Raw genomic sequence first — 22,325 nt, 5'->3', positions numbered from 1 at the left:
CAAAATATACCATAGAATTCAAAAGATTTTCAACCAATAAAAATGCTGCCGTGTCGTGCCATATAAAATTATTTCATCAATACTACACTTGATAGCAACTAATCAGGAATTTATAAAATTAGTAATCATAGTGACTGTAGCTATGTAGCAAAAATTTGAGGGGCGGAAGTTTGAATGGCAAATATCTAATGCAAATTTGGCTCTTATAGACAATTAAATCTAAGTGTTGATACAGACAGACTGACAAACAGACATGGCAGCATCGTCTATCGGCGATCGAGGATGATCAAGAATATATATACCTATGGGATCGGACATGCCTTCTTCTGTCATTACATTTTCTGTAGGCACAAAGTTATCGTACGCTTTTAACCCATGAGTAACGGGATTAATGAGAAATAATTTACTCACTGGTTAAACTCTTTGAGAAGATAACGACTATCGCAAACCTATAAAAGTTCATATTTTCGAATGCGTTTTTATCTTATCGAAATACATTTAGTGCAAATTTCTCTTCATGTTGAGACATTAGTCTTCCATCAACTTTGCAGAAGAGAAGAACATCCAAGTCAATTCTTAATTCATAAATCAGATAATCAAAATGGAAGATCGAAAGGTTAATATACAATTTGAAGAAGTAAATAATTAAAATCCAATTTATTTTTAATAAAAAACTGATATTTTTCTAGTTCGATATCAGTCAAAATTTGTGTGAATCATCATGCTTTAAAGCTGCTAAACAATTGCTGGAGAATTCCGATAAGAAAGCGGGATTCGAGGAATTTATTTATTTATTTATTTTTGTTTTTTGTATTATATTAACTCTAGTATTTAATACTATATTTAATAGAAAAGAAAATAATGAAGCACTTAAGACTAAGGATGAACTAATAGAAAAACTAAAAGAATCACTGGAGCTATCTGAAGATAATCGCAAGCTATGGGACAAGAACCAATTAGAAATGACAACTAAAATAGATAATCTTATGGCTCAACTGGCCACTGCCAATGAGAAAATGATTGATAAAGATAATGAGATTGCAATGCTGACATCAACAATTAGTAGAAATGAGAAAGAGATTAATCACGCGATTGAGATTATTATCGGATTGAGCCGTCAAATAAATGGTGACTGATGAACAAGGTTTAAATCCTACATCCTTTGTGAGGTTACTAATTATGTCGAAAGTATTCACCAATCAAAAAAAAAAATGGATAATATATATTAAAAAACGAATAAACCATTGAATAAAATTAGTTAAACACATTTCTTGATTCCCATCCAAACAAATATTAAATTCTAGACTTTAGTTGAAATAACTTTCGATTGTTGGCCCTAATCGATTTATTGGCGATCAAAAGACACTCTCCAGTCACTCTACAATCGCTCCGCTTTTGGATTGATTAATGGCGGAACTATAAATTCGAGCTTCCAGCGCAGCGTAGCTCTACTGCTAGTTCTTCTTTCAGGTCACGTCTATAGCTCATAAAGCCTCCCACCGATCGCAGAATAGTGTGCCGCATGTGTGTGTGTCGACGTCAGAGCGTGTGCCAAAAAAGGATGCCCAAGCATGGAGTATGCGATGCGGCGCACACTAAACAGCTTAGCAATTCCAGTGGCACTTCCAATGCTTGTCCTAGGTATAAAAGCGATGCGCAAGCCAGTCAAGAGCAACAGTTGTCGGCTTCAGCTTTCCAGACACAACCCTCAACAAGAAAATCCTTCGCAGCGATATGGCCAAGTTTCAAGTGGTGCTAATGATTGCCTTCGGCCTGTTGGCCATCGTCGGAGCCCAGCAGCAGCAGCAACGGCAGCAACGACAGCAGCAGCAGCAACAATTTCAGCGCCAGCGTTTGAGCCGCGGACGCTCGCGTTACTTTGCTCGTCAGGAGTTGGCACCAGCAGCGGATGCCGATGCCGCCGTTACGCCATATCCTCTGGCCGATGAACTTAAACCGGAAGTGCCATTCGATGAGGCAGCCGCTCCAGCCGCTGCTGAGCCGACGCCAGATGCCGTCTATGGGCCACCAGATGCAGCGCCAGCACCCAACAATGTGCCCGACGAGGTCTACGGCCCGCCCGATGTCACTGGCAACGATCTGCCCGCTGCCGCCGATGTGCCTGCCGAGCAGCAGGCGCGTCTAGTGGCCGCCAGGCGTGCGGCCAAGCTGCGTCGTGCCAGCCAGCCAGTAGCAGCAGCATCTGTCAGTCGTCGTGTCGTCTCCGCTGCGGCACGTCCGGCCAAGCTGAGCGCAGCCAGACGCTTCTAGAGAGATTCCAGTGCATCTGCTTGCGAGCTGCCTGAGCTGGGCAGTCGCAGAGTTAGATTCCCCGCTAAAACCCATGACGATTCAAAACGACGATACTTCGATGATAATGATGATGACGGCATGCAAAACACACACACACACACACGCACACTGCCACAACACAACACAGCACAAAACATTCACTCACAGCGTAAATAATATATTACTTTGGATTGTATGAGAATTGCAAATAAATTGTTTGGAAATCATAACAAAAGTTCTCCATATACCTATCTAACATATGTACATACATATATGTATGTATACTTGCGTGCATTCAGACAGACATTCCCACTTGCCTCTCTGTCTGTGAATCACAGCGAGCTTTTGGCGCGGTTTTGCTCCCAAATGGTTGTCTGGGGTCCATTGTTTTAAATCGCAAACCGAAAAACCGGTTGCGGGACATACGCGTGCGCGTCATAAAAACAAGAAATTGATGACGAACCTCCCAGAGTCAGAGATTACAGTTGAGTTTGGGTATCTCCCTGACCGCAAGTAAACAAGAAATGCGCAATCTCTCAGCATTAAGACGATGCTGAAATACCCTCAACAAATTTACACCCGACCGGACATAGCATTTGAATATTACAAGTTTATGCAACTGAGATTACAACAATAGATATTTAAATATTTTAAAGCTCACCATTTAACCTTAATAATTGCTTTGGCAATGCCAATTATTGACATCATTAAACAGGACTTTATTTTTCTGACAATTCAATACAAAATAGCATAACAAGTAAGAAACATAACTTTAACTGTAACCATTATAACATATACACATCTTTCTTTTGTGGATTTATATTTGATATATTTCTATTTAAAATTTAACCAAACATATTTAGAAAATGATATGACTTAGAGAAATCAAACAAGGCATCTTTTGTGGACCTGTACTTAATATTTTATTTGTCTTAAGTATATAATTTTCTAAGATTGTTTTGGTAAATTTGTTCTGCTCTGATGCTTTTGTTGGCAAACATTTATTGTAATTTACTTTTTCGTAAAAGTGACTTTTCGATTCAAAACTTCAACTATAATTTAAATTATTTCCATTCAAAAGATGGAATCATCTTTTAGATTCCATGCATACTGGAATTAAATTTGATTATAATTTTCGAAATATATTTTCAGTTCAGTTTCCTCAGCGGAGAATAAAATATTTTACAAAATAAAATAAAAACGGATACAAAAGTATTTAATTTATATTTGAAAAATTTCTTTCATTATAATTTTCGAAATATATTTTTAGTTCTACATATTGTAGAATAGAATATGTAATTTATTTATAATTGAAATATTTGTTTTATTATTTTAGTAAATCTGATTACAATTTTCGAAATATATTTTCATTTCTATTCCTTCTTCTAGAATATTTCACAAAATAATATAAAAATAAAAGCAAACTTGAGGACACAGCTGAAATACCCCAAATTTAATAACTTAAAACCGTAATAGTTGCTGTGAAAAATTATTACAGAGGAGCAGTGAAGTGTACAAATGTAATTTTACGACTACGTGCATATAGAAATTGGAAATTTGGTATGAAAACACAAATCAGTATGTGACATTCGGAATGATATGGCAAAACTGGAAATAATCTATGGGGTCAGCAAGGGTGTCGAATCGTTTTGATAAGCCCGACAACTTTATTGTGGCTGGACTCAGTCTCAGTCTCGATCTCTGTCTCTGTCTCTATCTAACTGAGCGACTTCGCCTCTGGACTGAGTCAATTAAATGCTTGTCGAACAGCATCTGGCAGCTTATTTAAATAATTGCGAAAGCTTTCAGCTCTCAGTCTCAGTGTCAGTCTCAACAAGACAGCAACGTAACTTAACGTAGGCGAAAAGTGAAATTGTGCCAAAAACAATATATGGTCAAAATGCTGCGAAATTTGTGCATATTCATGATACTTGGCGTCGAAATCTCGCTGGCTCAGCGACCCTCGTTCGCTGGCATCCGTCCGCCCGGTGGCCTTAATCAGAAAGATAAATATCTGGGCACACAGAATACGGCCGTGGAGAATCTATCCGGCGTTAGCATTGCCACACGATTCGGTGAGGAGGCCGTTGCCCAGAAGACGCCAATTAATCTACCATTTGGCGCCTCACAAAAGCCGCCAGTGGGCGTGCCCCTAGTGCTGCCCGTCAATAATTTTGTGCCACTGTCCGACCCTGTGCCAGTGGCGCCTTCACAACAGTCATCAACAACAGCCGCGACAAGCGCGGTAGGCGTGGCCAATCGTTTTGGTGGCAGCAATGATGCCACGATTCCACTCAGCGGCACCGCGGGAGTGGCAACTGCGGCTGCCAGCCCGGTGGCCAATGCGCTGCCCATCGATGCTCGCGGCGATCAGGCGTATGTGAATCATCTGAATTCGCTGCCCGAGGATCAGCGTCCGTTCTGGTTCCTCAACTATCAGGCTATCGAAGCATTGCGCAACAGCAGCAGACCCAATGTGAATGCAGTTGAGAATCGGGGATCTTTCTTTGCGGGCTAAAAAACTTGCTTTTCAGCTTTTAAGACATTGCTTTCTTAATATAATTAAAACTAAGCACTCTCGTACATAGAAACAAGTATGCGCACACTCGAAAACAAATGAGTGGAATTACACAAAACGTGAGCTAAGTATTCCACGGAATCTGAATCTGAGATGGCGATAATAATTCAGTGAATTATTAAGTCTCAAGTATTTAAATAAATACATTTTGAATTGATCACATACACATCTGTATATGAGGAAAATGTAAAGCAGTTGCTCCTTATTGAATTTGTAAATATTATTTATTCATTAATAAATTAATGTACATTTAGTTTATATTATACATTTCCTCTTTCCAGCCATCCAGAATATGTATTCTTAATCAATACATCTCAAAATAAGCCATTAAGATTGCTGCAAACTCAAAGAAAGTTAATTCAATTGAATTCCCTTTAGTTTCTGTTTATGCTAACACAGTTTGTCCTTTTCATAATACGTCGACGCTTTCATCTTAGGCTTCGTTTTGCAATCATCTATTTTGGAATAATTCAATTAAATCATTCTGTAATATTTCAATTAAATCATTCTGTTCTCTAAAAAGCTTGTAAAACCGTTCAAACATTTCGCCATTGTTCTCAAAAGGCTCCAGTTGAAGATTACTTTCCGTAAAGTTATCATTATTTCCGTTCTTGAACGATTCAATTCGCAATTTTAAAAATTCAATTTGATCATCCTTATACTTCAGCTTATCTTTATACAAATTCAACTTTTCTTCGTCCAGTGCCGCTTTCATTTCAAGCTTTGATAACTTAGTTTTTAGATCGTATATTTCGGTATCTTGCTGTTGTATAACGTCGTTTAAATTCTCCACTTTATAATTTGTTACACATTGATTGTCATAATGCTTGATCTGAAAATTTTATAGATTTCGAATTAATTTAATGGAACACATATATGAATTTTCATGGTACTTACAAAATAGTGATCGAAGGTGTCGCATTCCGAATTTTCAGCTAATTGTAAATTTAGCGTTTTACCTTCCATGATATAGAGAATACTATTTTTCAATGACGTGAATAGAAACTTAGCTGGCGAAAGTGAGTGACCACAACTTTACCTCCTGAATTCAAAATGTGAACTGACGTTTTCTTTTTAAGATTCTAGGCCTTATATAGTTATCATAGAGGGGGTTTCTATTCTAATGAGCTTCTTCTAGGTAGTGCTTCGTCCTTTTGTTTACCTGCGATGCTTAAATGTATAATCCCTCTCTGGTGTTTTACAATGGGACTGTTTTATGATCAGCCATCTGGTGTTAAAGTAATACGACTCCAGATGGCTCATAAACCTGACAATTTCTCTAATCCCCGATGGAATTTTCGGATATGCATATTATATCTTTAATATTAGCGTGACCTGCTTTTGTAAGTTCGACAAACAACGATTTGTACAAATTACATATTAATTTAATATTATAATAATTTCTATAACAGCATTGCATTTAATTATTTGGGCAATTCCTTTATGGGCCTTATCAGCATTTGCACAGATTTGATATAATTCTTCTTATTTCCCCACGTCTTGTATCCCCAGAAAATATATTCGTGCTTCTCAATACTTGTATCGGTAACTTTGCCACTAAGATTACTGCAAAAAACAAACGAACAGTGATAGTGAGATATTAGCTTCGAATTAATTGAACTAATGGCTGCTTACCAAGTGGGCTTCACATTCGGCATCCACCACCAACCATTCTTGTATGCTTTCGTGGCAACAGAAAATGCTTTGCCCTCATTTAAACGCATCATATCGTTGGCATCTCCGCTGTAATGACCCAATGACCTCAGCACACCTTTCTCCTGCCTGCTGCCCACAACAAAGTTGTCGTATTTTGCATAATGCGCAATGCCATCAAAGTCAACAATGTGTACATAAAGTTCATGCCGCTGATGCGATGTTATTAGATGCATTTTTTCGAGTCCAAGCCAAAAGTCGCCAGTCCTCTTGCCAAACCCATCATAGTACTCGCCTTCATTTCTCTTAAAATCACAGTTGCCGTTGACACGACGATGTATGACAATCCAACCTGGACCGGCAATGTTATTCTCCAGCACAGGCTCAAAGGATTTCAATTGTGGTACTTTCATCGACAATTTCGATCCACCATATTCCATTTGAATACTGATATTATCATTTTTCGTAACCAGTTCGCAGTTCTTCTGCGTATAATTTTCATTGTTCTTTGACGGTTCATTGGTCAATTTTAAAGACTCGATTAGATCCTCTTTAGATTGCAGCTTATCCCTATACAACTTGTCCATTTCTTCACGCATCGACACTTTCTTTTCAAGCTCCGATAACTTAGATTTGAGGTCGTTTATTTGACAATCTTGCTTTTGTATAACATCGATTAAAGTTTCCTTTCCGTTATTTAGGTTATTTGAAGAATCATAACGATTGTCAAAATGATCAAACTGCAGAATGAATAGATTTAAAACTGAATTTTATGGAGTAACTTTGACATTTATCATACTCACATTGCGATCGTCTAATAAGTTGCATGCTGAATTTTCAGCAAATTCAATGTTTAGCTTTTTGTCTTCCATAGTTATTTTTTCGCACAGAACTCGATCGAAACTGAACTGATTCACGAAATTTTCACGGTTATAAATATTTTTCTTTGACTGATAAGAAATTGAACGATAACTGCGAGAAAGACCCCCCATTATCTAATTTGGCATATACATTCATGTGTATATCGATCTAAGCAGCTAAATCAAAGATAACAAGTTTCTTTGTTGTTATCTATTATTATCAATCATCAATGCTACTCAGTAGCACTCTTATAAAAATGTATTAATTGTGAATTATTTGCTACTACACTAGGAATAGAAACCCCATAAATTTATATATACTATGAGTCAATTAAACTAATGGCGAAATTATAAAATGCTAATTAAATTGCATGTGTAGCTTCGAGTTATTGTCTTGTGATTCTATAAGTTAGTACCATAAACATGACACATTTTGTTCAAGTCTGGCGTTCGAAGTTCACCATTAATTGATTGTGCATTACTCAGAGACTGTCACAATAGGATTTACCTTTGAAAATAGAATAATTTGCCAGCTATATATATATATATATATATATATATCAGACGAACTTTTTAATAAGAGCAACCAGTGAATTGCTGCAGGAGAAGAAAAGAAAACTAGCTGAAAAGAAGAAAAAATTTAAAGTTGTGCATGTTCGATAGCGAGATACGCTGTATTCCATACTTAGTATTAGATACAAGAATAATTAAAAATTACTCTGAACACTAGATGGCGCCAGTGTTTTTTTAAATAGTATTTTCTTGAATACATTGTATGGGATAGTTTTTCGTACACTTATGTAGTACAAAATAATGTCTTCGAGAAGTTCTGAGTATTTCTAGTATTCTCACCTAACAGATATAGTTTTCAATTAATGTTGCTGAATAAAAAATACTCACACATCAGAAATGAATGTTGCCCTGAACTCTTGGGTGCCATTTGCAATGAGCACAGGGTACAATAACATTTTATAAGCAGGCGAAAGCATGAAAAATGCATTCAAACGCTGCTCTGAACGCTGAGAACAAAGGCGAAACAAGAGAAATGCGCCGGAAAAAAGGACACTCTAACGACAGGACGAAATGGATTCAAACAATGCAAAGTGCTTGGCAACTTGAGCTGCACTTGAATGGCTTGTTAATGGCCAATGATTTATCCAAGTCGAAGGCGCCAAAGTGTCTCAAGTAAAAGCAAAATGCGAAAAACAAAAATAAAATAGCAGCAAAGTTATGTTTAACGTTATTTAATAGACAAAAACACAAATAACAGCCTTGGGCTTAACACGTTCAATAACAATTAGGCAATCAATCGATCTCTACCAGCCCAGCTGCTGTGGAGCTGCGTTGTAGGCTACCACATACGGCTGCTGGGCACCGACATAGTAGAATTGTGGCACTGGAGCAGCAGCAGCCACGGGCACGGGAGCAGCAACTGGGGCAACAGCAGGGGACAGCTCCTCGAGACGAGCGATGCGTTGACGCTGACGCAGAGGTTGAAGACGCAAACGTTTGGGTTGAGCCTTGGCCAGCTGCAACTTGGCCAGACGCTGGCGACTGATGCGCAGACGAGCTGGAGCAGCAGCGGCTTGAGTTGTCGCCTCCACGGAGTTCTCATCGGTGTCCAGCTCTTCGGCATCCACATCCACATCGACATCGTCGCTTGTCTCGGGCTCTGGCTGCGGCTCAGCATCGGGTTGGAAACTATTCACATCCGGCTCCTGCTCGGCGGGCAGCTCATCCACATCTGTCGACGGCGGTGGGCCATAGATAAGAGCTGGTTCTTCGGGCTTGAGTTCATCGGCCGAGGGATATGGCGTTGGTGCCACCTCCTGGCGAGCAAATTGCTGACGTTGACGCAGCTGGAGGCGCAGTCGACGTGGCGCTTGCGCTGCCGTCGAGGCAACCAAAATGGTCAGGAGCAAAAGGGAGCTGATGAGCTGATAACGTGCCATGATCGTATAACTTGTGGTGAAGCTTTGTTGCCATTCGTATATGGAGCTTGTACTTTTATACTCATAGTAGTTGGCCCCGTGGCCCCGTGGCTCGAACAATTCTAGACCAGCGCCGCAACGCAACGCATATAAAGCAGTCAATAATTTGATAGTACCATTCAAAAACCAAAGAAAATAAACAAACACAAGTCACAACACAGCACAACACAGCAACAAAAAATAATTGACCTGCATGACAAACAGGCGCCGCACAGTGCTTCCAAATGCGAGTTAACATTGTGCGAGCAACAAAAACTTTTAATGGGGTTTTCGGCATTTCACAGAGGTCGCCTTCGAACACTTCTGGGAAACAAGCGCACATGTTGGGGCCTCAAAATAACAGCGAGTTCAGTTTTGCATTGCCAAAGCATTTCAATATTAGACAAATTAATAACAGATATATTTCAGCTTAATTTCTCTTTGTACTTTGTACAAAAACAAAATATACAACTTTTTTATAAGTACTGATAAAGATAGCTGATTTGTAGCAGATCATAGTAAAAAAAAGCAATTTGAGAAACTTAAAGAGTAAACTATGAAAATATAATCAAATATCTTAAATGAAAATATAGCAATAATGCCAATACTCCAGTTGATTTGCCGATAAGTTTTTAATAGTCTACTTATAAAATAATTGTATATATTATATTTATTTCAGAAATTAAACTGAAATCCATCTGATTGTAAAGAAACAAAAAATTTTAAATTTATCAGAAGCAAAAGTATACAATATTTGAATATGAGAATAAAATTAAAACTGCTGAAAAGCTAATAAAATATCTTAAATGGACCAAGTCGATATGCTTAAGATATATTTTCAAAAGGGGGCTTTTATATGAATACTATAAACTTACATAAAGAATAAAGCTTAAGCCAATATGATGGTAAAGAAAAAGGTAATTCTGATTCTATCACAAGTATTTACTATATTTTAATATAATATAAAAAGAAAACTATTGAAGTTAATGAAAATTTTATATTACATCTTGAATGCAAAAATGATTACAATGTCAAAATCTTATTTCAATTATACTATATTATATCAAATATACTTCTTTATGTTGTCATGGCTTTCTCTGACGGAATTTGTCGCGTGCGACATTATAAATCAATTTGAATAATGGTAGTTCTTTTAGATCTGGATTAGCACTATATTTAGAGCTGCGATTAATTTTAGGAACTTTTTCTGTATTACGATAAAACTATATAAATTCGTTCATTATGCAGTTTATACGAATTCGTTAATTTTCGAAATTATCTTAAAACAGAAAAAGAAATCCAAAATTATTCTTAGCTCTAATCAAAGTGCTAAAGTGAAAGTGCTAAATTCACAACATATTATACACATTTTTTTGTTTGTACTTGATTAACCATTTATTTGATTGATGAAACCACAATTTAAAATTAATTGATTAAAACATCTGAACGCCTTTGCTCCAGTGTGCTTGCTAAGTGATTGTCTATGCAATGATCGCTTCTCGTATGTTAAACATAGCGCATTTGGTACCACTGTGCGACTACTTTAAAGCGCTTGGAGTTCAGAGTTAAGTGCCCAAGCGAATTAATGGTCAATGGTTATGGGATGGACATGGGCCCTTGACAAAATATTGTCACGTAGGTACTCGAACCCCGCAAACAAAATACAAAAAAAACCATCATCATAACCACTTTTTTGTCCCTCACGGTGCCATTTATGACTGCCAAAATGTTGTGTATAAAAGCTGCACGATTGCCACTCGATATCAACATTCTAACAACAATCAGCAATTCAGCAACATGGCTTTCAAGTTTACCACCTCTCTGCTCATCCTGGCTGCCATCGCCGCCTTGACTTCCGCGGAACCAGCGCGTTTGCGCAGTCGCAGTCGCTCCTCTCGCCTGCAGCTGGCTCGCCAGGAGGCTGCTCCGGTGGATCCCGTTGTGGATGCGGCACCCACGCCCGCCTCGGCGCCTTATCAACCAGCTGGCGTCACTCCCGAGGTACCATTTGATCTGCCTACTGAGACGGAGACGGAAGCGCAACCAGATTTGACTTATGGCCCACCTGCCGAACCCGACAACACTTACGGTCCACCTGCTGAGCCCGATAACACTTATGGTCCGCCTGCTGAGCCCGACAACACCTACGGTCCTCCGGCTCCCTCGGCTGATCAGGATCTGCCCGTAGAAGACGCTGATCCAGCCTCCGAGCCCATCCCAGCCAGCCTCATCCAGCCACGCAACAGTCGCCTCCGCTTGCGTCGTCCAGTGGCAGAGAAACTACGCGCAGCTCCAGTCCAGATCATCCGCTCGAGGCCCGTTCTAGTGTACACCATTTAAGGTCTAAATTGTTGTTAATACTTAAGCGATTTATCGAAATTTTTGTTACAAATAAAATATAAGAATATCTTTGTTGGCATTTTAAACGGAAACATTTTTTCATTACTTTAGTGGGGAAAAACAATATCCAAACAAATCACAGAATTTCTTAAATCTATAACTCAAGAAGTTACTGTAAGTCCCGTTGGGCGTCCCCTGACGTTACTCAACAGAATTTTACTTTCGAAACATTTGCATAATCATAAAATGTGTTTGGAGAGTGTTTATGGTACTCGTTTTTGTTCTCTTACCATTAAATAAAAGTTCCAGTTCAATTTGATATTTGTAATATTAAAATAAGTATATTTACTCGTAAATACATATCTATATATTGAAAGCTAACTTGTTTTTGAGAATTACTGGTTTCACTTTAAGGTAGTGAATGTGTTTTATAAAAAAATTAATGGAAAACAAATATTGATTGATATTGATATAATAAAGTTATTACTGACAGGCACTTAGTCAATAAAATTGAGTATGTTATATTATATAAAATATACTATAAAACAGAAGATTAATATACAAAGCGAAACTTTGGAAATAAATTGTTAACGTTATTACACCTAAATTTGAGAATACTTTAGACTGAAAACATTTAATAAGCATTAAGATTTGTTTTTCTACTACTACGAAAAATTAAAATTACAACAATTGTTTTTAAATAAAAGAAGGCGAGATTATAAGTTATTACATTTCATGCATGTTATATGTATATTATTTAAACAATAATTTATTAGATACGCAATACCTAAAAGAGAAGATATGAGTAAAATTCATTGCGCTCTAAATAAAATGATTATTTCCATTTCAACTGGTTAAAAATTATTTCTATTTATATAATATATGGGTAAAACCATGACGGATTTGTACCATGCGAGACTCTGTACAGTGAAAATAACATAAACTGAAACAATTTTAAAAACAAGAAAAGGGAATTCATTTAGCTCTAAGTTAGTACTTTAATTAGAGCTAAAAATGGTTTAACATTTTTTTTTCTGCTTTAGGATAATTTCCAAAAAGAAAAAATTCTTACGCAAACCAAAAAAATAAACGAATTTATATATTTTTTATCGTAAAACAGAACAAGTTCCTAAATTCAATCTTAACTCTAAATATAGTGCTTATCTAAAGCTTTAAGAATAACATTCATTTATTTTTAAAACTTTTTCAGTTTATGTTATTTTCACTGTAAAGAGTCTGGCACGGAATAAATTTCGTTATGGAGTTACCCATATTGTATTATTAATTACTAATATATTTTTTAATCAAAACACTAAATGGTAAATTTTATTGAAATAATTTTTTTCAATTTAAATAATTAAAAAAAATTTACAGATTTAATAGGTGTGAATATTCTTCTTAAACAATACTTTAAAATATACTTAATAAAATTAATATTATTATTTATTTCGTTATAGTATTCATTTATAAACAATTTACCATATTATTATAATATATTATTTATAATGTTAATGTTATTTTTAATGTTAACAATAACATATAAAGATATTTGAATTAAAGAAAGGTTCTGCAGTCGAATTTAACAATATGTGGAACAATGTTTTCAAAGTCCTATACTACGAATAAACTGTCGTGTAGGGATAATTTCGTTTTATCCAAGATGAAAAAATGTTATAAGATATAATTCATAATAAATCGCAAAAGGAAATAAAAATCTGTGACCTTGATAAGAACAGCATAATTGGCAAGGTGCAAGAACATAATTAAAGGCAATGAATATTTTATGATTATTGCCTCCGTTTGACCTAGAGAAGAATTATGTCTAATGGGAAGGGCACTCCTCCCAACACCCAACGCCCAACACGTTCCCCCCATCAAGGCCACTGGATTCATATGAATATAAAAGCCATCAAATAAAATTATGAATAGCCAAGAACCAACAAATTGTCCAACAACAAAAAATAGAGAAACGAGCGGACAATTCGATTACGAGCTAAAGCTACCATCGACGACGGCGTGTTAATGAGCAAGAGCTCATCGGAGAAGCTGCCATGTGTTGCATACGGCACATGGCACAAGGCACATGGCACTTGACGCTGTTAGCATTGGCCGCTAAAATTGGGAAAAGGGTCACGTAGTCAGCATTAAAAGCAAAACAGAAACTCAAAAGCCGACTCGATCGGGGCAACATAATCAAAGTGCCGAGTGCCGAGCGAACGGGATAAACAACAACGTTGCTTGGCCAGGCCTAAAACTAAAAACTGAAACTGAAAGTGACGAGCATAAATTATAAAAACAAACTGATCTGCCGTCGACCGTCTCCCGTGACCCATTCGAGTATAAATAGGCCGCCGTGTTGCCCAACTCAGAACATAAACCAAACAGACTTCACAATGACTAAATCAACAACTTGCACTGCCATTCTATTGTTGGGCTTCGCCGTTTTGGCCAGCTCAGAGCCACTGCGTCAACGCTTTGTGCCACGACGTGGCTTGGCACGCCAGGAACTGGCTGCGCCTCCAAGTCCAGCGCCCACAGGCTACCCAGAGGCGGGCATAACGCCCGAAGTACCCTTCGATTTGCCCAGCTCAACTGCGCAACCGGAAGTGAGCTATTTGCCACCGGATAACACATACGGACCACCAGACAGCGTTTACGGACCGCCCACAACAAGTGCGGACGAGCCAGCGCCAGAACCCGAGCCGGAGCAAGAGCCAGAGCAGCCAATTGAAACGGACGACATTCCAGCACCAGAGGAGGCGGAGGAGGAGACGCCTGGCGATGTCAAGCTGCAGCCGGAGCCTGCACCTGAGCCTGAGGATGAGAATGTGCTGGTGGAAGTGTCCGACGATGGCACCGTCATTGCCGTCTCCACGACACTTGATCAGCCAAAGTCAGCGAGATTCTACCAGCGATTCCCCCAAGGACGTCGCCGTGAGCAGCCAGTGCCACAGCGTCTGGTGCTGCGACGCAACTGGTGAACACTTAATTTCTAATCCATAATCCATAACATGTAAACGCTATTAATAAATCTTTGCTTTACACGTAATCGTAATTGTTGTGCTTTACTCACCATCGTCCACCATTATTTGGGCACGTAACCTCTTTTTGGGGTTTGCCGTATAAGTCATCGGACGACCTCGTCGGCATTTTGGTCACTGTGGCCAATGTGTGGATGAAGGTCATCCATGGGCGTATTTAAAGCCACCTTTAGGCTGTTGCTGACATCAGTTTATGCTTGTACAGCAAAATGTTTGGTGGTGCTTCTTCTGTTCGCTTGGTGACGCTTTGTGTGCTGCTCAGCTCGTTGGCTGCCAGCGAGGCGGCAAGATTACGCTTTCCGGGTCCTGTGCTGCAGCGTCAGGAGGCAGCGCCATATCCCGCAGCTGGTGCAACGCCTGATCCACCATTTGAGTTGCCCACTGAGCAGGAGGCAAACTTTCCTCAGCCAGACTTGACTTATGGTCCACCCGAGGAGCCGGAATTGGTGTATGGGCCACCAGAGGAGCAACCCGAGCTGGTTTATGGGCCACCAGAGGAGCAACCTGAGCTAGTTTATGGGCCACCAGAGGAGCAACCCGAACTGGTTTATGGGCCACCAGCTGACACTTATGGCCCTCCAGCTGCAGAAGTGCTGCCTGATCAGACCTACGGGCCACCAGCGAATGATGATGCCAATGCTGCAGCACAAAGTGCAGCCACCATCAGTTTGGCCAGCTTGCGACCTGCGGCACAGTTTGTCCTTCCTCTCGTGCAACGTTTCAACACTTTCCGGCAGCTGCGTCGTCCAGCGACTTCGTCACAACGCAGACCCGCAAAGTTGACGACACGGCCACAGCACAGACCAGCAAAGATCGTCACGGTCAACGCAGCTATCTTTCCAGCCACTCAATTGACGCTTCCGTTTGTCGAGCGTCGCATTCCCTTTAGACCTGCGCGCCTAATTTTGAATGCGCCATTGAAGCGAAAGCCAGCGAAATTAACGGTTAATTCACTAGCACAACTTACGCCAGCTATACGTAGGCCTATTGTATCGGGTGGTCGCATTATTGCCTATTCTGACAGAGCGCAGAACTGGTAAATAATTATAGCACTTGTAAAATATGATTTTAATAAACACAAGCACTTGATTTAAATTGTCGTTATTTATTTTTAATTGGAGAATAATAGAGATGGGAGATTCGAGAAAATACTGTCTGCGGTATTTATGAATATCGATATATTTGTATATCGGAATGCGAAAATCATTTGATTTATATTATTTTCGGGCGATTCACTTTATGTTCTTATTACTTTTATGTTTTTAACAGGAAAAATTTGTTAGTTCAATTTAAATTAGTAAAAGTAAAATTGTTAGTATTTTATAAATATCATAACATTGAAAACATGACATTTCTTAGTTCACTGGAACTAGCTCAGTTCCAGAGCATGCTTCTGTCACACTGTTTTAGGAACTAAACGAAATAAGCACGCTAAACCAAAAATATTTAACAAGTGCCGGAAGAAGTAAATAAAACACGACTTATTCAATTAAAACAGTTAGTACCATATTGGTTAATTAAATAACTATAAGATCAGCAGCATTTAACTGCTAGGAGCCAAACCACAAACTACAAATCATCGACAACGTGAAATTCAACAAAAGGTGCGATTTTGGCGGCAGCAATAAATGAAATTAGTCTAATAACATTTGTTTTTAGTTAACATGGCTGGAGTGCTTTTCGAGGATATATTCAATGTCAAGGACATGGATCCAGAGGGCAAAAAGTTTGACCGTGTCTCCCGCCTGCACTGCGAATCCGAATCCTTCAAAATGGACCTTATCCTGGACATCAACTCGTGGCTGTATCCCATGGAATTGGGTGACAAATTTCGCTTGGTGCTGGCCACAACGCTGCGCGAAGATGGCTGCCCTGACAGCGGCGAATACAATCCTATGGAGCACGAAGGAACGCGCGCAGACAGTTTTGAGTATGTGATGTATGGCAAAATCTATCGCATTGAAGGCGACGAAGCGCACAACGAATCCTCACGTCTGTCGGCGTATGTTTCATTTGGTGGCCTGCTGATGCGTCTGCAAGGTGATGCAAACAATTTGCATGGCTTCGAAGTGGATCAACATATGTACTTGCTGATGAAACGACTGGCATTTTGAGTTGTATATAATAAATCAATTATATTTGTACATTTCTGTTTCCATTCTAGATTTGCAATAACAAAAACATCAGAGAAGTGTGGCTGTAGTTTGGTTCACCAAATATACCATAAAAATTGAATATGCTTTAAATGGTTGAACGCTTGAGATTATGGGAATTTACAAATCGAATTGTTTTGAAGTGTTCAGCAAGCAACATTAGGCTTGGTTTAGTGCAATCGAAAATAAATCCAAGTGAATATGCATATATTTTGAATAAATTCCTGGATATCGTCGCACTTGGTATATTTTTCGATCTCTAATAGAATATTAAAAATCGTTGGTCTCACTGCAAACGGCACAGCGGGTGTGTGTGTGTACGTTGTAGGGAGAAAACTAATTAAACACAACATAACAACTAAACAAATCAATTACTTGGTTCTCCTCTTTTTGGAATGTAATGCAGTGCTGCAATTTGTGTTTGTAAATTACAAAATGTTGTCTGTGCGGCTTCTTAAGGTAAAGCAAATGTGTAATGTGCAGTGCAAAAGAAATGAAAAGAAAGGGGCGTTCGCTGGGCGATTGCACTGAGAGATAAATAAACAAATAAAATGCAGAAAATTGTATTTGCCAAGCCAGCCCAGCAGAAATTGCTCTGTTGGTTGTGTGTGCTTCTGTCTGTCTTTGTGTGTGAGCTGCGTGTGTGTGCGTGTTTGTTTTACTTTTGCTTGCAGCTGCTTCATGAATTAATCACACTTAATTTTGCGGGTAAGTCCGTCTTTTGCTCTGATTTAGTTGTGGTGTTGGTTACTTATTGGATAAATTGTAATTATAGTAGCTGTAAACAATTGCTATTGGTGCTGGTTATTTTACTAACAGAAGTTGTTGATCATTTGTTGTTGTGATTTCAGCGCCACACAAACAAAAGACTTCAATGTGTTTTGACCCCCAGCCAAGTCAAAAGTCTGCCCCTTTGGTGTCCCCTTCCTTCCATTTGCCTATTTAGCATTACAAAATTGTGTGCTGCTGCTGTTTTTGTATTCTTTTGTGTCGCACACCTTTTGTGAATTATTTTCGCTGTCGTTCGTGCTTTTTCCAACGTTCTCTTTCAATTTAATGAATCGCGCTGGTCGCTGGTCTGCTGGGCTGACTACCGTGCGAACGAACGAGAGAGCAAGATGGAGAGAAGTACAGCTGGGCTGCAGTACTCATAGTTACAGTTAAAGCTCTTTTTATTTTGGGATGGGTTTTGGGTTTGTTGTTGGTGCTTCGCGGTCGTCAGTTCACGTTCGCGCTTTCAATTCGCTTTTCAACAGTTGTTTTCATTTTCGTTTTACGCTTCATTTGCGTAACGTGCAGCTGTGTGAACGGTGACTGTGAATATCGCTGTCCCTGTCCCTGCACTTGGAGCAATCATGCTTCAATGCTGCCCTCATCGTCGCCATCGTCATATTCATCATCGTTGTACAGTAAGTTTTTGGCATGCGCCACCCTTTGGCTCAATGAAGCGTCGCCAAAGGTCTATAAACCTCCACACTACCAGCATGTGTGTGTGTGTGTGTGTGTGTGTGTATATAATTATGTATGTGTGTCTGAGTGTTCTCACATCATGGGCAATCTGGTCGCCAGATGTTAACATACATTACTTAGCGCTAACTGTGCCCAGGGTCATCGTCAACTACTCTTGATTTTTACAGTCTTTCTTTGTTGCGCTTGCATTTTCCCAATCGTCGTTTCATTAGAACTTCCGAGATCGACAGCAGCAGCAGCAACTACAGCGGCAGAAATAATTTAAAAAGGTATAGAAAAATGAAGTTACCATATTTTCCATAAGTTAACTCTGTTATCAGTCTTTAGACCTTATCAGTTATTGCCTTTGTTCGTTCGTGGCTTATCAGTAATACACGCTCTCTTTGTCTGCCTGCCTCCCACCTCACATTCCCTTCAGATATCTCGCTCGCATTCGCTCTCGCTGCGTTTTCCAAACAAAAGATTGAGAAAACAAACTGAGAAACTCTTCCAAGTGAGCTCCATGTAACGTGTATGTGTGTGTGTGTGTACCTGGAAATTCTAGCTGATAAAGTGATAAAAGCAAATATTTCGTATTGCTGCACTGCGCAAAATTGTGAGTGAATTGGATAAATATGGGTTATTCTATATAAGTACGTTGTTTCCTAGCAGAAACTTTGGTTATATGTAGAATTTGGCGGAAAGGGACGATATTTCACTAAGGTTTTACCCTCGTTTCTGCATTATTTTTACATAAAATGGTAACATTTTCTCTCGTTTTATTTCGTTAAAAAAAAACAATATTTTAATGCCAGTTGCATATTAAGAGATTGTATATAAAAAGGAAACATTTTAAAGAAACCATTTATTCAAATCTCCCAAAAATTGATTTCTTATATAAAATATTGAATGTTATATCTAACATCAAATATTATGAGATAAAACCCATTCATTTCGCTTAGTGTATTTGTCTCTAAGCACTACGCTCCCCATTTAAAATTGTTCTTATCGTTTACTTCAGTTTTAAAAGTTCGGTGGACACAGCTGAAATTCATATTGTGTTTCGTTTCATTCCGTTTCGATTCGTGTTTTATTCTTTTGTTGTTTATTTCTTGTGAGTTGTGTCGAACGTGGCATTGTGAATGCTAAATAAATAATAGAACTTCAAATTTCTCTTGCAGCAAAACGCTTAACTAAATCGATATAACACGGTGTTTGGGACTCCTTCTTAAACTAAACGTAGACCAAAGTTGAACTCTCCTCGTAGTAACATTAACCCTCTAACAAATCCCATAAACAACAAATAAAAGTAAAATAAAGTAAAGTAAGCAGCTGGTGCCGGGTGCAGCGATAGCCATAAGACTTAACTCCCAGCATGGTGCGCAGTCGTCGCAGTCTCTCCAAGGAGGATGCCGCATCTCTGCTCACCGACAGCGGCATCTCGTTGTCATCGCCGCCGGCGGCACGCGAATCCTCGCCCACAACAACGTTACCACCGATACCGCTAAAGCGACGCAAGAGTAGTCTTGCCAGTCTGCAGGATTTGTTTGTGACTGGCGCACAGGATTCCACAGATGACGATGACGATGATGCTGCTGATGAGGGCGATGCCGAAACGGATGCAGACTATGTGCAACCGGAGCCCAAGAAATCGCCACGCAAGGCGGACACAACGAAACGAAAGCAACACGTGTGCAGTCATTGTTCCAAGGAATTTGGTGGCAAGACGGATCTGTTGCGCCATGTGCTCATCCACTCGGATGAGCGGCCACACAAATGCACGGAATGCGGCAAATGCTATCGCCAGGCGGTGAATCTCAAGAATCACATAACCACCGCCCACGAGCACAAGAAACAATTTGCCTGCACCGCATGTCCCAAGACTTTTGCGCTCAAGGAGCGTCTGAGGCTGCACATGCGACTGCATTCAGGCGAAAAACCGTATCCATGTGCGCTGTGCGACAAACGCTTTGCCCGCGGTGGTCAAGTGAGTCAAGCAATGCTAATTTCCTTTCGAATTCACAGTTTAATAGTTTGATACCATTTACAGCTGCAGCAGCACATGGTGTCGCATCATAAGACGAGCATACAGCAATTTAACTGCACCAAGTGCTCGGCCAGCTTCTCCACGAATGCCAATCTTCGCGTGCACATGGAACGCCACGAACAGGGCATGGAACACAGATGTACCATCTGCGAGAGTCAGTTTGCCAACGAATTAGCGCTGCGAGCACACATCAATCAGGAGCATCACAAGCTCAGCCGTTTCGATTGCGAGATATGCCACAAAACCATTGAGCCGGATGAGGATCTGGCAACGCACATGCAGAAACATGCGGCAGTTAAGACGCACGTCTGCGAAGTGTGCAATTCGTATTTTACACAAAAGTCCCAGTACAATGTCCATATGCGGATGCACACAGGAGAGCGTCCCTATCAATGTCGTGTGAGTCAAGGCGAGAGTTTGGAGAATGACAGATATTCATGTAAGTTCTTTTTGTGCATTGCAGATCTGTCATCAGACCTTTGCCCACTCCAGTGTGCTGAAGCTGCACATACGCAAGCACACGGGCGAGAAGCCGTTTCGCTGTCAGCTCTGTACGGATGAGGTGGCCTTTTCGCAGCTGGCGCATCTCAAGAACCACATGAAGAAGATACACAAACAGCAGAAGCCCTACATGTGCGAAGGCTGCCACGAGTTCTTCAAGATCAAGGTGGAACTGCAGGCGCATGCGGAGCAGTGTGCCAAGTGCCAAGTTACGCAGGATGAGCCCAACGATAATCAGGCGGAGGATGCGCAAACATTGTCCAGCATACGCTTCAATATGGCTGTGGTGCTGAAGAAGATTAGCTCGGCACAAAAGCTGCGACAACTGGGCTACGAGAAACGTCTGATTGATAATGTTATAATTGCATCGCTGAAGTTAGCGCAGCGGCCATCGCATGATGATGCAGCGCTGACACCGTTGGCCCGACTGCGCTTAAATGTTGAGGAGTTCCTCAAGTGGATTGTGCCGGCACCCACAATGCAAAAGTTTAGCGAGGAGTTGCTCTCGATCGATACGATACTCGATAAGATTGCGACAATGTATATGAAACAAAAGTAGAAGCTGTTGAGGTAGTGAAATACTTTCGCGAGTGATTGTGCCATAGATTTAACACATTTTAGCATTAGTTCTTGCCATTTAATTTAGCCCAAGAAATCCTAACAAACGTTGCAACCAAATGATTTAGCCCAAAGATATAAACACTTTAAGCACTGATTTATTATGTGAATTTACCCAACTTTATTATTTTTAAGCTAATACCAAAAAAATGAAGATAAATGAAGTAACAACTTGCCAGAGCAGTGCTTAAACTTTAGATTAAGTTCTAATTTAATTCAATGTGGCCATGCAGAATTATTTACATGAGTGTGTAAGCCAAATGCATTTTGTACAACCTCATTGTAATTAGTTTTAAACTGTGCACAACCATTTAACAAAACCAAATATCGAATTCAACAATTACATATAATGCAAAAGTACAAGTTAAGAAATGCAAACTGTAAGTCAAAGAAAAACTTGTAAAAAACGAAAATAAATGAAGTTAAAAATGCAAAATATTTAAATATAAAGTTTATATTAATAATGTATAAATGCTTATTGAATTTTAGCACTATTATTTGTAGTGTGGATATATCAGTTAATTTATTCATTGTGTATATGGTTGACAAATTCATATGCTCTTATGTATTATGTTTTACAAAAACGTTAAATAGTTGGCGTGCTTCAAGGCAGATCGGATCACACGCATTGCAAATGGACAACAGAGGCAAAGTCGTCAACACACCCAGGGAACCAAAACTGTCTAAATGACCAGCGAAGAAACCACAATAACAGTTATGTACAATCGTCAGGCATTGGATCTAGCTGCTGCTCGACAGTTGGTGGTCCCCCATGGGAGCATGTGACCATGGAACGATGGAGCCATGGGCCCATGGCTGTAAT

At 39.5% G+C, this 22,325-nt stretch overlaps 10 protein-coding genes across 14 annotated transcripts; 8 read left to right on the top strand and 2 right to left on the bottom strand.

The window, feature by feature from the left end:
• Positions 1–348: 348 nt before the first annotated feature.
• On the top strand, positions 349–1,452 carry LOC133842850 (uncharacterized). Its single transcript, XM_062276124.1, has 2 exons — positions 349–616; positions 690–1,452. Exons 1-2 carry the CDS (start codon positions 602–604, stop codon positions 1,134–1,136), a joined length of 462 nt encoding a protein of 153 aa, XP_062132108.1. The 5' UTR covers positions 349–601; the 3' UTR covers positions 1,137–1,452.
• A 134-nt stretch (positions 1,453–1,586) lies between these two features.
• Positions 1,587–2,527, top strand: LOC133842849 (transcription factor btd). The gene has a single exon (XM_062276123.1). The coding sequence runs from the start codon at positions 1,735–1,737 to the stop codon at positions 2,269–2,271; it is 537 nt and encodes a 178-aa protein (XP_062132107.1). The 5' UTR covers positions 1,587–1,734; the 3' UTR covers positions 2,272–2,527.
• Positions 2,528–4,101: 1,574 nt separating this feature from the next.
• On the top strand, positions 4,102–5,128 carry LOC133842044 (uncharacterized). Its single transcript, XM_062274941.1, has one exon. The coding sequence runs from the start codon at positions 4,184–4,186 to the stop codon at positions 4,808–4,810; it is 627 nt and encodes a 208-aa protein (XP_062130925.1). The 5' UTR covers positions 4,102–4,183; the 3' UTR covers positions 4,811–5,128.
• LOC133842043 (fibroleukin-like) lies at positions 4,570–7,437 on the bottom strand. Of its 2 annotated transcripts, XR_009894349.1 has the most exons (4): positions 7,327–7,437; positions 6,506–7,263; positions 5,768–6,436; positions 4,570–5,702 (listed from the first exon to the last, which is right to left on the bottom strand). XR_009894349.1 is itself a non-coding variant. In XM_062274939.1 (3 exons), the coding sequence occupies exons 1-3, from the start codon at positions 7,393–7,395 to the stop codon at positions 6,295–6,297; spliced, it is 969 nt and encodes a 322-aa protein (XP_062130923.1). In that variant the 5' UTR covers positions 7,396–7,437; the 3' UTR covers positions 4,570–6,294. The 2 variants fall into 2 exon arrangements, 1 of the variants encoding a protein (XP_062130923.1); XM_062274939.1 differs by having other exon boundaries at positions 4,570–6,436.
• A 1,145-nt stretch (positions 7,438–8,582) lies between these two features.
• On the bottom strand, positions 8,583–9,393 carry LOC133842046 (DNA translocase FtsK 1). Its single transcript, XM_062274943.1, has one exon. The coding sequence runs from the start codon at positions 9,333–9,335 to the stop codon at positions 8,700–8,702; it is 636 nt and encodes a 211-aa protein (XP_062130927.1). The 5' UTR covers positions 9,336–9,393; the 3' UTR covers positions 8,583–8,699.
• A 1,376-nt stretch (positions 9,394–10,769) lies between these two features.
• On the top strand, positions 10,770–11,791 carry LOC133842045 (uncharacterized). Its single transcript, XM_062274942.1, has one exon. The coding sequence runs from the start codon at positions 11,151–11,153 to the stop codon at positions 11,691–11,693; it is 543 nt and encodes a 180-aa protein (XP_062130926.1). The 5' UTR covers positions 10,770–11,150; the 3' UTR covers positions 11,694–11,791.
• Positions 11,792–14,033: 2,242 nt separating this feature from the next.
• Positions 14,034–14,742, top strand: LOC133841500 (protein TsetseEP). Its single transcript, XM_062274029.1, has one exon. It carries the CDS (start codon positions 14,087–14,089, stop codon positions 14,672–14,674), a length of 588 nt encoding a protein of 195 aa, XP_062130013.1. The 5' UTR covers positions 14,034–14,086; the 3' UTR covers positions 14,675–14,742.
• Positions 14,743–14,793: 51 nt separating this feature from the next.
• LOC133841499 (uncharacterized) lies at positions 14,794–15,834 on the top strand. The gene has a single exon (XM_062274028.1). The coding sequence runs from the start codon at positions 14,944–14,946 to the stop codon at positions 15,772–15,774; it is 831 nt and encodes a 276-aa protein (XP_062130012.1). The 5' UTR covers positions 14,794–14,943; the 3' UTR covers positions 15,775–15,834.
• A 291-nt stretch (positions 15,835–16,125) lies between these two features.
• LOC133841501 (DNA-directed RNA polymerases I, II, and III subunit RPABC3) lies at positions 16,126–16,878 on the top strand. Its single transcript, XM_062274030.1, has 2 exons — positions 16,126–16,338; positions 16,394–16,878. Exon 2 carries the CDS (start codon positions 16,399–16,401, stop codon positions 16,846–16,848), a length of 450 nt encoding a protein of 149 aa, XP_062130014.1. The 5' UTR covers positions 16,126–16,338; positions 16,394–16,398; the 3' UTR covers positions 16,849–16,878.
• Positions 16,879–17,188: 310 nt separating this feature from the next.
• On the top strand, positions 17,189–21,945 carry LOC133841498 (zinc finger protein OZF). 4 transcript variants are annotated; one of them, XM_062274023.1, is made up of 4 exons: positions 17,189–17,346; positions 19,518–20,323; positions 20,387–20,782; positions 20,847–21,945. In XM_062274023.1, exons 2-4 carry the CDS (start codon positions 19,712–19,714, stop codon positions 21,441–21,443), a joined length of 1,605 nt encoding a protein of 534 aa, XP_062130007.1. In that variant the 5' UTR covers positions 17,189–17,346; positions 19,518–19,711; the 3' UTR covers positions 21,444–21,945. The 4 variants fall into 4 exon arrangements, with proteins under 4 accessions (XP_062130007.1, XP_062130008.1, XP_062130009.1 ...); XM_062274024.1 differs by having other exon boundaries at positions 17,189–17,595; XM_062274025.1 differs by lacking the exon at positions 17,189–17,346 and adding an exon at positions 17,657–18,296.
• The last annotated feature ends 380 nt before the right edge of the window (positions 21,946–22,325 follow it).

This window comes from Drosophila sulfurigaster, chromosome 3 (genome assembly GCF_023558435.1).
Source record: "Drosophila sulfurigaster albostrigata strain 15112-1811.04 chromosome 3, ASM2355843v2, whole genome shotgun sequence".
Classification (NCBI taxonomy): Eukaryota; Metazoa; Arthropoda; class Insecta; order Diptera; family Drosophilidae; genus Drosophila; species Drosophila sulfurigaster.
The sequence above is the reverse complement of the archived record's forward strand: the minus strand, read 5'-3'. Positions and strand labels throughout refer to the sequence as shown.

Excerpts from the sequence above, each read along its gene's own strand:
- LOC133842045 (XM_062274942.1), top strand. The coding sequence starts at position 11,151 with ATGGCTTTCAAGTTTACCACCTCTCTGCTCATCCTGGCTGCCATCGCC.
- LOC133842044 (XM_062274941.1), top strand. The coding sequence starts at position 4,184 with ATGGTCAAAATGCTGCGAAATTTGTGCATATTCATGATACTTGGCGTC.
- LOC133842849 (XM_062276123.1), top strand. The coding sequence starts at position 1,735 with ATGGCCAAGTTTCAAGTGGTGCTAATGATTGCCTTCGGCCTGTTGGCC.
- LOC133842043 (XM_062274939.1), bottom strand. The coding sequence starts at position 7,395 with ATGGAAGACAAAAAGCTAAACATTGAATTTGCTGAAAATTCAGCATGC. Across the intron at positions 7,264-7,326 it reads ACTTATTAGACGATCGCAAT|TTTGATCATTTTGACAATCG; the intron begins GTGAGTATGATA and ends TTCATTCTGCAG. Across the intron at positions 6,437-6,505 it reads CCGAATGTGAAGCCCACTTG|TAATCTTAGTGGCAAAGTTA; the intron begins GTAAGCAGCCAT and ends TGTTTTTTGCAG.
- LOC133841501 (XM_062274030.1), top strand. The coding sequence starts at position 16,399 with ATGGCTGGAGTGCTTTTCGAGGATATATTCAATGTCAAGGACATGGAT.
- LOC133841500 (XM_062274029.1), top strand. The coding sequence starts at position 14,087 with ATGACTAAATCAACAACTTGCACTGCCATTCTATTGTTGGGCTTCGCC.
- LOC133841498 (XM_062274023.1), top strand. The coding sequence starts at position 19,712 with ATGGTGCGCAGTCGTCGCAGTCTCTCCAAGGAGGATGCCGCATCTCTG. Across the intron at positions 20,324-20,386 it reads GCTTTGCCCGCGGTGGTCAA|CTGCAGCAGCACATGGTGTC; the intron begins GTGAGTCAAGCA and ends TACCATTTACAG. Across the intron at positions 20,783-20,846 it reads AGCGTCCCTATCAATGTCGT|ATCTGTCATCAGACCTTTGC; the intron begins GTGAGTCAAGGC and ends TGTGCATTGCAG.
- LOC133841499 (XM_062274028.1), top strand. The coding sequence starts at position 14,944 with ATGTTTGGTGGTGCTTCTTCTGTTCGCTTGGTGACGCTTTGTGTGCTG.
- LOC133842046 (XM_062274943.1), bottom strand. The coding sequence starts at position 9,335 with ATGGCACGTTATCAGCTCATCAGCTCCCTTTTGCTCCTGACCATTTTG.